The sequence below is a fragment of the Microtus pennsylvanicus genome, chromosome 9 (genome assembly GCF_037038515.1).
Source record: "Microtus pennsylvanicus isolate mMicPen1 chromosome 9, mMicPen1.hap1, whole genome shotgun sequence".
NCBI classification, from domain to species: Eukaryota; Metazoa; Chordata; class Mammalia; order Rodentia; family Cricetidae; genus Microtus; species Microtus pennsylvanicus.
The window spans coordinates 269294-284787 of NC_134587.1; the positions used below are offsets into that span (position 1 = coordinate 269294).

At 41.1% G+C, this 15494-nt stretch overlaps 1 protein-coding gene across 1 annotated transcript in view; it reads left to right on the forward strand.

The window, feature by feature from the left end:
* The first annotated feature begins 2317 nt into the window (after positions 1 to 2317).
* Positions 2318 to 15494, forward strand: part of LOC142856705 (fatty acid desaturase 2-like protein FADS2B) — a 33846-nt gene continuing 20669 nt past the window's right edge. The window contains exons 1-2 of the mRNA XM_075984373.1: positions 2318 to 2757; positions 12617 to 12727. Of these exons, the coding sequence (XP_075840488.1) occupies positions 2449 to 2757; positions 12617 to 12727 (420 nt within the window). The 5' untranslated portion in view covers positions 2318 to 2448. The remainder of the gene's footprint in view (positions 2758 to 12616; positions 12728 to 15494) is intronic.

A 15494-nucleotide genomic window follows, 5' to 3' on the forward strand; every position in this document is an offset into this window, starting at 1 on the left:
AGTCTTGTCCTGTTGAGTGATGATATCAGGGTCAGCTGATTTTCAAGATTAGCACAATGCCACCCCACAGAAGCTACTCAATATAGGCTTGATGAATGGATTTGTAAATAAACCATTGACTCACCCTTCCTTGGCAACAGATGGCAGCTTTCAAAAAGCTCTTTGTAAGGTTAATATCTTATGATCTTATCCTTGCAAGAAACTTTGGGTTATACCCATCTTTTTGTAATCATAATCAATCTGAGGATTACCTTTAAGATGAAGGTTATACTTAACTGTCCCCCTAAGGAAGAGTCAGAATATTGTGAGAAAATCAAGAGCAGTAACTGAAAAGGGGACAGCTCTTTACCCCTCTGGGTCAAGCCCCTCCAAGTTTCAGAAGGATTCAAGCAGTCCAAAGATCGCCATATACTGACAGACTTACATCCACTCTGAAAAAGAACATTTCTTTGGGGACAATTGTCCTGAGGACTCTTCCTTGCAAACACCCCAATATCAGTGCCTTCTGAAACTTCCGGACAGTTGAGAAGGTGGATATGACAGTTGAAGGGTGGATATGAGGGTTCTGGATGGATTTAGGTACCATACTTTGTGGTATGTCTGCATGGCATGATATGGTAAAAACAATGCTTTGTCCAGCTCATGGAATGTGCCAACCTACTTCCCTGCACAGCTGACCTGCCTCACCCTATGCCCTAAGCTGACTGTTGTTCCCCACTTCCCTAATACTAACCTTCTCGAGTTTTCCTGAATTTATACATATGATCTACGAACGTCCACGCAGGTACATTTGCTGTGTTTAGGAAACCTCCACTCAGAGATCATGGAAACTATGAGAATTTATGGTGTTAGTTAAATGGAGTCATGAGAAATATCCTTTTCCTTTCATTTATAGGTGGAAAATGCAAAGATGTAATTTAAGGAATGTCCCATAACTAGTAAATCGTTGAGATGAAATATGATCTATTTAGTGTCCAAGCCTATACATTATTTTTTGGTTCCATTAATTTTTTTTAATTTTAAAGTTATAAAAAAGCCATCTGTTAATTTGTCAAAATTTGGAAAGTACCATAACATTGTAAAGCATAATAGCACATGACTGTACAACCCAAAGATAAAGGCCAACACTTTGATCTACCTCCTTCCCATCAGAAATTATCCAGTAAATACAACTTACTTAGTGCCTTTTTTTCTGTAGAAAATTTCTTTAAAGTACAGTTTGTTGAATACCTTTCCTTCTGTATTAATAATACTGCAGTCAGGAGTGCCTATCAAAAAAAATCTGTGAAGTTTTATTTTAAAATATTAGCATCTTATTCAACTTGTAAAACAGATGCATACTTCTTCCTTAGAGCTGAGCATTGAGACCACTTCTAGCAGCTGCTAATATCAGTACAAAAAACTCCTTTTGTAGCAATTTTGAATTGTGTTGAAGATTCAGTTCAGTTTTGCTGTGGTTCTGTGCAGCCTGTTTTCTCAAGACTTAGAAGCTTCCCACCATGACGTGGGAATCTGTTCTTCTGCTTTGTTTCCAAACCATCTCATTTTGCTGTTGCAAATCTGAAATTCCAATGTGGCAGAAGAGGAAAAGACAGGTGACATCTCATGGGTTGGCTATGACATGATGATAGGTTACCTGGACTGTCTGCCCTTTGTTTTCTAAGCTGGAAGATGGGGCACTAACAGGCCTCGCAGGACAAGCACGGATGAGAGGATTAAGGGATGGATCAGGTGACATGGACTCCAAATCACCATGTGTCACTCATGCTACCTTGAGAGGTGTTTGCAGATTCAGAAAAAAAGTTAATGAAGTGAAATCGAGTGGGGGAGTCATTTACATCGTTCACTTAGGTTTTCCCCCCTTTTGAAAATGACACTTAAAAAAAGGGAGTGGGTGGGATTTAAACGTATTTGAAAGCCCTTGGGTGAGATGACAGCTGTCCAAAGAAAATTCCTCTAATCCAAGCAACAGCTATTCTAGCCATCCAGGAAATTCTGAAAGCTTTTGTTCACATGTTGAATTACTAAAGGTCGTTAGTTGGAGGTATTCCAGAGAACAAGTAAACCCAACCCATGATGATGTCACTAGAAAATCAAAGACCAGATCTGAGCCCCTCCTCCCACTGGGTGTGGCCTCTAACCATCCAGACTGCGATTGGCTCCGGCTCTGTACTCTGGGATATTTAATGATGAAGGAGGATGCACTTAAAGCCAGCAGGAGAGAGGTGACTAGGGGAATGTGATTTAGCTGTCCTCTTGCAGCAAAGATTAACTACAGACGAAAACAGGACCAGGCAGGGCAGGTGCTCGCTGTTAGACTCTAAAGAGACAATTTAGCCAGAAGGCTTTCTGTGTAGGCATCAGGACCGCAGAGGAATAAAAGGGGAGGCAAGGAGTCATTTTATGGCCCAATTACAGAACTAGGAAACTCTCAGGGATTCAGGGACAATGAAGTTGGAGGAGAAACTTGAGCACACCGAGAGCCCTGTTAGAAGTTGTCAGCCATGTCTAAATGACGCGCATCAGGCGAATGGAAAACCGAGAGCAAATGTGAAAGCGGAGGTCTATGAAAAGCAGGAAGCAAATGGCAAGGGGAAATGTCTCAACCTGTACACCTGGGAGGAGATCCAGAGACACAATAAGGAGACCGACCAGTGGCTGGTGATTGATCGCAAGGTTTACAATGTGACTGACTGGGCAGGCAAGCATCCAGGTGGGCATCGGGTCCTCAACCACTATGCTGGGGAAGATGCTACGGTAAGGACGTCCTCATGACTCTCTCTCTCTCTCTCTCTCTCTCTCTCTCTCTCTCTCTCTCTCTCTCTCTCTCTCCCTCCCTCCCTCCCTCCCTCCCTCCCTCCCTCCCTTTCTTTCCTCCTTTCTTCCCTCTTTCTCTCTCTCCGTCTCCCTGCCACTCAATAGCTGAGATCTTGGCTCTCATCCCCAAAACACTGAAGTACATGCCGTGCCTGGGCTCCACAGTCAGTATCTCCTCCCAAACCACTTTTTCAGGATTCCTACCTATCTAACAAGAATCTAGAAGCAAAATGGGACTTCAGAGTCTAACTGTTGCTCAATATAGTATACATTCATATGTCAATGATGGAAATTATTGTGTTTTTGCATTCTGAATTTTGTCCCCCCCCCCGTGTGTGTGTGTGTGTTCTTTTGCTTCTTCTTCTTGAAGTAGAATAACTGTCTTATAAATAGCAAGTTATAAATAGGTGATTAAAAACTGGGGTGGGAGAGAATGATGTTGACTTAAATGGGAGTTGACAGAAAGCAATTCATCTCATGGGCATCAAACATTTTTAATAAAAGTGAAAACCAAGAACTGCCTGGACTTGGAGAGTTTACAGTTCTCTTTTGCATAGCGTAGCACAAGCAGTTTGACAAGAGTGATGCAATTCCCACTGACAGATGCATTCAAATGAGCCACCTTAGGTACTCTTGCCAGGGGCGTGCATGTTATTCCGTGTCACAGATGGTGTGCTTGATATGCAGAGGTAAAGCCGTTTACACAGCAGGTACTGAGAGTGACAATGCTAAGCTTCAAGTTGTTTTGTTTTGCCTCAAAAGCCCTGTACATCTTGTTCCTTTAAAAAAAATGAATACAAAAATTAGAGCCAGCAAATAGCTCAACAGGTAAAGACACTTGCCGTCAAGTCTGACACTGAGTTCAGCGTTAAGGAACTACCTGGTAGAAGGTGAAGACCAACTCCAACGAGTGTTTCTTGACCTCCACATGCATGAGTTTACACACACACACACACACACACACACACACACACACACACACACACACACACACATAATACATAAGTAATACTAATAAGAAAATATTTTAAATTTTATTCAATATTTGATAAAGAAGTCTGCCAGATTCTCTCAGTTTATTCAATGATCTTTTTAATCTGGGTGTGGTAGTACACATAGTCAAGAGGCAGAAGCAGGCACAGCTATCTATGAGTTCAAGGTCAATGAGACCTAAACAAAGAGGGCCAGGCCAGCCAAAGTTATATAAGATCCTGTTTTTAAAAATCCCTTCTTATATATTCTCTGCATGATATGAAAGTGTTATTTTCTATCACAGTACAGATAAACACAGAGTTTGAGGCCCTAATAAGCTCAAGGTCAGCCAATCAGTATAAGGCAGAACAGGAATGTAAGCTGAGACTTGATATTTTTGCATTCATTCATTTCATGCACAAGCAAAGAAGTTCTCTGACTGGTTTCTAGACATAGGACTGGACACACCTATATGCAGATGGGATGTTCTAGAAACAGGACTTATTAGCTACCCAATGGATTTGTAAAGTCAGATTGTGATGCCATCAACATCTTTCCCCGTAAGTCTCAGTTTTCCTGAGTTTCCATTCCTCTTTACTGTTTAGCGTTTTTTCTTCTGTCATCTATGGCTTCATGTTCAGCCAGATGAATGGATGTCCAATCAAGCCCCGTCATATCTACGCTAATTCAGTTCTGATATGGTTTGTAAACCATGTTCCATCTTTCCTTGGGAGCAAAGGAGAGGGGCATGCTAGGTGTCAGAAAAGCACACTCAGGCAGAGTTCTAGAGACGGGAGGGAAGGAGAAGCAAAGCAGGGCAGTATGAATGAGAATCAGAGACTGACAACGATTTCAAATGACAAGAAAATAAGAATAAATAAAAATAAATAGCCACAGTTCCTTAGCTAGTCCATCCCCTCATTCCTATAGCTCAGAGAAAGTAGACAACCTAGTTTGTTTGAAACAAGACCTTGTATGTCTCAAGCTGGCCTTGAACTCTTGACCTCCACCTTCTCTTATTTACATAGAAGCTCATTTCTAGGCCTCCTAAAAGGTGGATTAAAAGAACCTAAGTAGTGAGTACAGTAGTGTGGGGTCATTAAACCACCACTCGTTCATTTTTCCAAATCTTTGGTAGGAATGTGGCCTGATCTTTAGAACTATAGGTTTCAGAATGGAATAGGCTCAGTAGGCATTGGGAATCCACACTAGTTAGGGAGCTCCTAGGGAGAGTGTTTAAGTTCTCCAAGTCTCAGTTTCTTACACAAGGAGGTAATAATACCTTAATCTTGGTTTTATTATAAAAACTAATGGAGTCAAATAAAATGCCCCTTATGGTGCTCAGCAGAGATTACATATTCAACAAGTGATGACTTTTGCAGTTAATCATCACTTTATTCTTCCAAGATGGATTTTAATGCTCTCCACGACAGTTAAATAAACCTATAAAACAAAGTCTGCACATAAGCCTCTACTATTGCATGCGTGAATTATCTGGTTGTTTACAAGCTCTATAAATTTAAGCTTATGTTACAGGGCCAGTTTTCAGAGTTTGTGGCTCGAGAGTTTTCATCCATGTGAGTTTACTGAGAAAATGTCAGTGACAGAAATTTCAGCAGGAAGAACTGATTATACAGAGTCTCATTTAATTTCACCATGATAGGTTATTTTGCAGTCTCTAGAACAAAGATTGCTAAGTGTTTTGATGACAAGATATATGTATGAATAAATATTTGTCTGCATATTTTATACTAGACGCTGATAAGTTCCAAGGGAATGAAGTGAAATCGTGGTGGTAGATATACAGAGGTTGCAACATTTGAAATAAAGAAAGCAAGCACAGGTCGATCTGTTCATCTCTCAACATCACACCTTAGAAGAGGCAATGTCAGGGCTGGAGCGATGGCTCTTGCCATCCAAACACGAGGGCTTCAGTTTGGATCGCCAGCACTCACTTAAAACGTTGGGCACTGAAACAGGCGTCTGTAGTCCCAGAACTGGAGAGAGAGAAGCGGGCAGATTTCTGAACTCTGCCTCTGAGTAAATGAGCTCCAGGCCAGGGAGAGGTACTATCCAGGGAGAGGTGCCATCCAGGGAGAGGCGCCATCTAGGGAGAGGTACTATCCAGGGAGAGGTACTATCCAGGGAGAGGCGCCATCCAGGGAGAGGCACTATCCAGAGAGAGGCACTATCCAGAGAGAGGCGCCATCTCCAAGGATAAGGTGGAGAATAACTGAAGAAGTTACCTGACTTCAGTCTCCAGTCTCCATACACACTTGCATACACACTCAGAAGGATGCTTCACACATACACACACACACACACACACACACACACACACACACACACACACACCATACAGTCAAGTCATTTCTCATATAAGGGAGAGATGACAGAAGCTTACAGAAAATATGGTAAAGCGTTCTTCCACTATTTGGAGGGCTCTTACAGAGGAAAGGAATTATGTACAGCTACAAAAGGAAGAATCCATGTGGTTTGGGATGAGCTGAGCTGACAAAGGTAAAGCTTGGCTGAAGGGAAGAAAGAGTGTGAACAGACAGGTTGCATACATGGGACTAGTCATGAGTAAGTTACCCAAGTAGCTTAGGCATCCACTTCCTCTGTTTAGCATAAGGCCGGCCAAATGTGCACGCGTGATTGATGTCTGAGAAAGGCAGATGGGAGAGAGTCCAGGTTCTGGGAGATGAAAATGGACCGTGACAGCTAAGAGGAAGGGGTACATGAGGTCTCACGCTTCCTGACTATCTTTAGGCAGTTAATGGTCCCAGGGGTAGATGGGGATATTTTCTTGGGTTGTGCAGTCATGGATAAGGAATTTAAGGAATCCATGCTGCTGTAAATAATCCCTCACTCAGGGTCCTGTAAGCAATCCTAATGAAATTCATTAGGTCATCAAATGAAAGAGATAAAAGTGAGAAGGAGAGAGAGGATGTGAGGGGGGGCATCAGGAGTAGGAGGGAAACAAGGGATGAATGCAGTAAAATTGTATGTTAGTAATAACATAAATGGAAAATGTATGTACATGAAAATGCCTAATTAAACCAATTAGTATGTATAATTAACATCTGCTAGTAAAAACATAATTACAAAAACATGAAGAAAGAGAATGGACCATGTAAAGGTAAATGTTGTCACTCTGAAAGGTCAGCCTAGCAATCAAGTAAAGAACTAAGAAAAAATAGTTAAAAGGAAGGAGAACAAGATGGAGTCCAGCGAATAAGCTGAAAGTCCAAACAGAACATGAACAACAAGACTGGAAAGAGAAGATGAGTAGGAGGAACACTGAAGAGAGATAATTTAATAATTGAAGGGTAACCAAATAAGCAAGGAGGATGCAAGTCTAAATTGATGTGGGTACCTCACTCAGGCACCTGGCTGCCCATTACAGAGTGAGACCATCAGAAGAATACATAGGTCTAGGGGGTAGATGAAGAACGAAAGGATGGAAGCAGAGCAAGGAAGGGAGGAGAAGGGCGAGGGAGACAGAGAGAAAAGACTGGAGTTCAGAAGAAAGCAAAGTATAAAGGAAGACCTTCTGGTGGCGATAGGAACACCTGTGGAGGCACAGCCACCTCAGCCTCCCAGGTTGCAGCTCTTTCCCAAGGCAAAGATGCATTCTCCCCAAAATTCAGTCTGTTTCCATCTCATCCTCCTCTCGCATACCAGGACTCTTGTGTAACAGCCTTGAAGGGCACAGGTTCTGAAAAGGAAGCAGAAGAGGGGAAAGAATTGCCCAAGGGAAAGTAAGCTTGAGATTTGTTTTTCTTTTTTAAGGCTGTATGAAACTCACTAGGTAGCCAACAATAAGCTCTTGCCTCCACTTCCGGAGTGCCTTGTTTTGTGACATTGAAACTCTCTCTGCTGGTCTTTTATGAGTTTATATTTGTCTCTTAATCCACAGCTTTTGGGAAATTTCAGGCCTTATCAAACAGGTCTTGGCCATTTGTTTCAAGTTTGAGATCTGACACTAAGTATATAACTAATAATAATAAAAGTAATTTATAGATATCTGATTGCAAAGAATAAGCTCAGAGACACTAGGTTAGGTCCTGTGTAGATTGCATAACACCTGACTAAACAAAGAAATAATGAGCACACGGGGAGGAGTAGGTTATTTGTGTGTATTTACATAAAGACTGAGGCTTGAGTAGGAAGGGCCAGGTCAGCAAAGGCACTTGCCACCAAGTCTGATCCTGCAGGGAAAAAGCATTGACTTGCAAAAGTTGTGCTGTAGCTTTTACACACACACCACCACCACCACCACCAACAACAACAACAACAAAACAATACCAACGACAAAATGATTAGATAAAATTAAGTGCCGAACATGAAGAAGCCTACTCCTCTGCTGCCCTTCATTTAGAGGTTTTAAGAAGCAGGCTGTCTCTGAGTGGTTGCAGTTCCCTAAATTGCAGATTTAGCAAATGGAGTCCTTGGTATATTTCAAGCTTCCCATTTCACCTTGTTGCTTTGTGCAGGTCACAATCTATACATCAGTATTTAAACTTAAAAAACAATCAGAATTTTGTCTGAGGCTTTCTGATTTTACTGTTCTATTTCCGTGGGGAATTTTGTTGCTTTTCTGATAAAGCAGTAAGCAATCAGCCCTCAGGAAAGAGTATCCATAGATCTGCATCTTTCAGAGTACTTGGAAACATAAAGCCATGTTCAATACCACAACTTGTTGATATGATTTTTGGAAATAATCAGTTCCAAGATGAGCTGCAATATTATGCAATTTATGGTGAACTTGAAGAGCAGAGTGATGACTGAAAAGGGAGTAAAAGGTAGTATAGGGAAAATGGGAGCAGCCTATTATTCACACTTCAATCATCCCGACTCCTCACGCAGAACCGTTCTGCCTACCTGCTTCTCATCTTTCCCTTACTCATCAGGGTGTGTTCACGGAGTGTTTTATTCTAGGTGCAGTGGTAGACGTTAGGACTGCATCCATCGATGCCTAGTACACAGTCTCAGTTTCAAACACTCTCTAAAGAAACGGCAAGTATACAGTTTCTTTACAATGTAAGGAAAAGCTGTGCAGTCAGTGAGACAGACAGCTTCATAGGTAAAGCTGCTGCTGCCAACTCTGATCTCATGAGTTTGATCCCTGTGAGAACTGATTCCCTCAAGTTTTCCTCTAACAATGAATAAATAGATAAATATGTATTTTATTTACAAATGAACCAACTGTGATGAGCTTTCAGGGGTACTTGTGAACAAGTTGCCTGAATATGAAGGAGTGGCCATATCTAATATTGGGATAAAATTGTAAGAAAAACTTTTGTGTGGAGAAAAATGGAAGAAGTGAAGGGAAGGGTATAAAATCTAAACATTCAGAGCTCTAAAAGGGAACAGAATCTTATTTGATGCAAGGCTCTGATAAAGAATATGATCTATGAAGCCTGAAGAGCCCAGATAGAACCAGAGGCAAAGTATTTCATGAGACTAACACCTAAGAGACTCTGTCGCCGTCTGTCCAGAAGATGTAGACTGATTTTAGTACCATCGCAAGGTCATCTAGCAGCATGTCTCTCAGGAAAAGGATTATAGACGCTGAAGTCTGGGGTGGATCTTTAGAGTGTTACTGCTCTTTTTAGCCCCAAATTTGAACACTAGCTCTGCTGCTCAATGTGGTATGTGGAGGAAAGAGTTCCATCCCATATTCCTAAAAAAGTCTGATGTCTCCCTGTACAAGAAGCAATAAACCTCACAGCAGTAAGTCCGTAACTACAGACTGGCATGCTCCTTGTACACAGGGTGCATTCTGAAAATCCTGGCCCTTCCCCTTCTCCTTCCACCTCTCCACATCCTTCAGCAAGAACACACTTGCCCAAGAATGTGGGGAACAGAACCTGTTTTTGTGGGCTTCCATGTAATGATTTCACAACTTAGTATATGGTTTCTGTTAGAAAAGCTCTGAGTTTTTTAAGATTAAACAAACTCTTCTTCATTGTACTTCCTCAGTAATCCAATGGGAAGGGCTCTGCAAACCCTTGGCTACTGTTCTACAAAACTCTGGGGCTCCTCAGAACCTGTCCCCAGAGCACAGACTTCTGATTACCCCTTGGGTTCAAAAGGAACATAGTACTCAGAAAAATTGATTATCAACACAGTTCGAAACTGTGCTGGGTTACATCTTTATAATATGTGCTACATATTCTGAAATTATATTATTTTCTTCTGTACTCCGAAAACTGACCCACCAATATGTTTCCCCATTCTAACCTACTCAGAAACAGCAGATGATGATTTAATCAGTATAAATAACCATAAGATACAAAATTCACCCCTTAACCACTGACTAATTCTTTGACTAGTTAATAAATCTAAGCTTTAGTATTTTCACAGAAGGTGAAAATTTTAAAACATCAGCTGGGTGGTGGTGGCGCACACCTTTAATCCTAACACTCAGGAGGCAGAGACATGTGGATCTCAGTGAGTTTGAGGTCAGCCTGGTCTATGAGACCTAGTTCCAGTTAAAACAAATTAAAGCATCTTTGAAACAGTGCAGCCCATTGTTGTCCAAAGATTCTGCGAGAAGTGTGTACAGTAGAATAAAGTTCTAAAGGATCCTAGAATCCTATCTATGGACCTGTTGGTGAAATCAGTCTACAATGTTGATATTGTAATGCTTCTGATACCATATTCACCATATACACACGTTCTCAGACGTAGGCTTATGCAAAGTCCTATGACATTGGAGATGTAGGATTCAATATATTCACTCGTATAATCAGAGTCGACTCCACAGTGATTGTTAGAGTATATCATAAAAGCCTGAATTTCTACGTTAAAGAGAAGGTAGGTAGTGAGTTCCCCCCACTAGTGGAACATATAATAAAGATGGTTAACAAGAACTGTAAAGTGAGACCTGCCTGGAAAAACGGTCTTTGGTTAAAAGTAAATGTTGCTTTTGTAGAACTCAGTTCCTAGCATCCATATCCAGCAGTTTACAATAGCCTCTAACTCCAGCCCCTGCAGAGCTGAATCCAGTCACTCACACCCTGGAGGCCCATATTTCTATATGGTATGGCAGCCAGGCTCTAAAGCCATAGTCAGTATCCGAAATGGTCACGTAACCTTCCAGACAGGTGGTCTCTAACCTAACAAAAGGTCAGGATGTGGTTTTGCTCCTTTCTTTGTAATTTGGAGAATGCCTGATAGAGATGCTAATCAAGCCTACCTCACAGCTAGCTTACAGAGCCAGATAAGTAGATGTGGATGTAACTAAAAGCATTCACCTGGTTACCTAGGAAACAGAGTACTAATGATTCTACCCCTTAGTTTATGTTTTGATACATAAGGCTGTTTGGAGAATAAAGCAGGAGGAATTCTCCAGGATGTGAGCTCAGGACTTCATGAGGGATCACCGAGAATCTCCCTCCCAATAAAACCATGTGAGTTGTCTTTATTCCTGTGCCTCCACGCCAGTCCAGAGAGAGATAGTTTATGTAGGGGTCTGGTCAAGAGAAATAATTTATGGTCCGGGCTAGCACCGGACCCAGACAACACCCCTATGCACATACCCAGACATATGCATAACTGATAATGAGATAAATCTTCTTTTAAAATTACTATTTAAGTCAAGTGGGTGGAGGCACATGCCTTAAGCCAGACACTCAGAAGGCAGAGACAGGTGAATCTGCGTGAGTTTGATGCCAGTCTGGTTCCAGGACAGCCAGGGTTACCCAGAAAAGGTGCCATAGAGTTAATATATGCCAGTCAACATCCTAATCAATTCATTCAAGCTTCATAATAACTTAGGAATTGAGTGGCAACTGTTACTACCATTTAGGGAAGAAACTATAAAATATATATAAGGCAAAAATACGTAAGGCCCAAGTTTCACAGCCTGTAAGCAGCAAAACCCGAACTGAGAAGTAGGAAGGTTGGCTCCAGGGTCTGCTTTTTGCTACCTGTACTGTGCAACAGTCACTGTTCCAGAGTGTTTGTATCCCATTTATATACTCAAGGTACAGCTTTGGTTTTATTTCTTCAGTTGTAAACACAATGTCATTAGCAAGAAACTAATCATCTGTATCATAAAATTTTTTTACCTCCCCCCCCAGAAAAAAACTATAAAAATACTTGGAAGGACTCTTTTACTTCCAAACATACATAAGATATGCTCCTCTGCTTCCCGCAGTAATGTGGAATTGCTACTTAGCAACACTGTTTCTATGGAGTGATGAGAGTCCTTCAATGCAGAATACAGCTGGAAGGATATTACTTTAGACAGCCCAGGGCTCAAGGACTGCGCTCCCCCAATCATTTGTGTCTTTGTTCCAAGGTGTTGCTATCAAATCTAGTCTGCCGTTGTCTGGAATAACTAATTGAAGAGGCCTCATTCTTCTGAACCTTAGTCAAGAGCCAAGAGGGAGCCCTTGATAGAAAATGTAATTTGTGTAGAGAGCTTGTTTACTGCATGCCTTGGACAGCTTAAGAAACTGTCACATAAATCTTGATACTGGACTTTGAAGACTCACCCTGGCTAATTAACTTAAGCAACTCTTCCTTCCAGTGTTTAGGAAAAGAAGCAGTGATGCAATCAATGTTCTAGGAATTGTCTGTCTTTAGACAAACAGAGCCTGCCCTGGGTGGGTCACCATCCTCATCCTCTTCTAGAAGAGTCTCAAGGATAAAGTTGATGAATCACCTTGAAGCACCAAATGAGATTAGAAGCAAATGCTCTGTAGTCCGGTCTGTACTGTTGCTACTTTGGGTCCGGGATGGGCAAGGAAGGAGCAGATCTGAGGATAAACACTTCTTCTGGAAGCTTCTAACAAACATCTCTGCTTTACAGGATGCATTCCGGGCCATGCACCTCAATCTCAGCACTGTGCGGCTGTACCTCCAGCCACTGCTCATTGGAGAACTTTCTCCTGAAGAACCCAGCCAGGAGAAAAACAAAAATGTAAGTACAGCTGCAGGATCCACGGGCATATAACAACTGAGGATAAGGTATATTTCAAGGCCTAGTTATTATTTTCTGTGAGAGTATGAATCCGTAGTGAAGTATGATAGTTCCCTATTATTTTCAGGGTGTACAGCCTAAGACTTTCCCTGAAATAATGGATGATATGAGCAGCATCTTCAAGCAGTATGAAGCTAGGAGAGTAGTTTTGACTACCAGGATGTCTGTTAAGTAAGTGGACAGAAGGTGGTGGGCTCATGAGGCTGTGGATGAAGGGGTAATTGAAGTTAAAGACAGAGTGGAGCAGATGGCAGGATATTCCATCATTATGCTCAAAACAAGGCATAACTTGCAAACTCTGGAATTTTCTTTTTAATATATTTTGACCAGGGATAACTAAAAGTAAATGAACCCACAGGAAAGAAAGAGGGCACTTTTCCCCTTGTATTGAAGTTAGATTCATTTCTCATATGATATTACCTGGTTATAGTTTCCCCATCTCTCTACTCCTCCTGGTTCTGTTTGTCCTTACCTTTCCATCAGAATACACTCCCTTTCTGTCTCTCATTAGAAAAGATCAGGTTTCTAAACGATAATGATAAAATATAAAAACTAAAATATGAGATAAAATTAAAACCACCACAAGGACCATTAGTTTGTACAAGACAAACTAACAGAAGGAAAAGAACCCGAGGAAAGGCACATAAATCAGAGACCCATGCATTTACACACTTGAAAACCCCAGAAAAACATGAAACTGGAAGACATAATGTATATGTAGAGTACCTGGGGCAGATCTGCACAAGATTTGTGAATGCTTTTGTCTCTGTGAGTTCAAAAGAGCTTTGCTCAGATTGATTTAGAGGGCCTTGTTTGCTTGGTGTCCTCCATCTCCTCTGGTTCTTACACACTTTCTGCCTCCTCTTCTGTGAGGTTCCCTGAGCTCTGAGGGAAGAAATATGATAGAAAAATCCCATTTAGGACTGAGCGTTCCAAGGTCTCCCTCACTTTCTGTGTAATGTCCGGCTGTAAGTTTCTACATTTGTTCCCATATGAAGGTAGAAGCTTTTCTAATGATGTCTGAATCAGAGTATAGCAGAATATCAACAGGAATCATTTTAACACTATGTTTCATGGTTTTGCTATTGTATTATATCAGTATTATTTGGTTTCACCAAAGTTCTCTGGGCTGTCTAGTCTCTGGTTCTTGGCCAACCAGCCCTTGTTGAGTTGAGTTACATCTCATGGATTTAGCCTTAATTCAAATCAGACATTGATTGGGTTACTTTACACAAACTTTGTGACATCCTTTCTTAGCATATCTTTCAGGCAGAACAACACTGTAGATCAAAGGGTTTGTGGTTGGCTGGGTGTTTACATTTCTCTTTTGGTAGCATGCAGAGTACTTTCTGTACTAAAGATACTGGAGTGTAGAAGTGAAGGCACCAGCTCAGCTTTTCCATGTCCAATGAGCTGTATAATGTTTTCTTCTGCAATGAGGTCTTGTTACCAGTTTGAAGAGAGCAATCTATTGTCTCAGCAAGAGCCTGAGATATCTGGGGATTCCCATTGGACCTTGTTGGTCAAAAACTCAATGCATGTAACCTAATCCTGATACTGGAAACTTCATTTGGTGACAGGAGATGGTCATTTGGGGCTCCTTCTTCCCCATTATTTGGCAATTTCTTTTAGATAATCTTCATATATGGTAATCTTTTAGGAAATTTCTATTGTATTAGTTTTCTATATTGCCTCTCAAATGTCACTCAGTTCTAGCTGTCATTCCCCATCTTCCCTCCCTCAACCCCATTTCCCCTCATCTCTTGATCCTTCCACTCCAGACCCTCACCCATTCATTCATAATTATCTACTGTAGTTCCCTTTTCTAACAAGAGCTATATGTTCCCTTACTCTATATTGTAGCTTTCTTATCATTGACTGATATCCATATCTAAGTGAGTACATACCATTTTTATCTTCCTTGTTCTGGATTAACTCCCTGAAGATAATTTTTTCTAGTTCTATCCATTTCCTTGCAAATTTCATAATGTTATTTATTAAGTTGCTAAGTAATACTCTGTTGTGTAAATGCACCACATTTTCTTTATCCATTCTTCTTTTGAGAGACATCTAGGATGTTTCCAATGTCTGGATATTATGAATAGAGCAGCAATGAACATGACTGACAAAGTGTCTCTGTGGTAGTAATGAAGCATCCTTTGGGTATATGCCGGCAAGAGTGGTATAGCTGGATCTTGAAACAGATGACACCTATCTTCCTGAAGAACCACCACCCTGAATTCCATAGTGGATGTCCAAGTTTGCACTCCCACCAGCAATGGAGGAGTGAGTTCCCCTTACTCCACATCTCCTCCAGCATGAGCTACCACTTGTTTTATTGATCGCTAAATAAGTAGACTCTGCATATTTCAAGTATCATATTTTTCCTTGGAAGATTTTCTCTTTATTTTTATAATTTCAAACATGTATCTAATGAAATATGATCATACTTTATTATCATAGCAAAGCAATGGAATTTATAGTACTTCATCCTATACAAGGTCTATGTCTCTAAGCATTAATTCATGCCAGGCAACTTAGACCTGGTTTTATTTCTGTGGCTGTTTTTAATTATGTATTTGAAGCCTAACTAACCTCTGTTGCTTGGGAACAGAGACTATCATCTCATTTATTCTTGTGTCCTCCAAACTGCCTACACAGGATCAGACATGCAGCGAGACCTCTACAATTAGCTGTTGAATGAAAG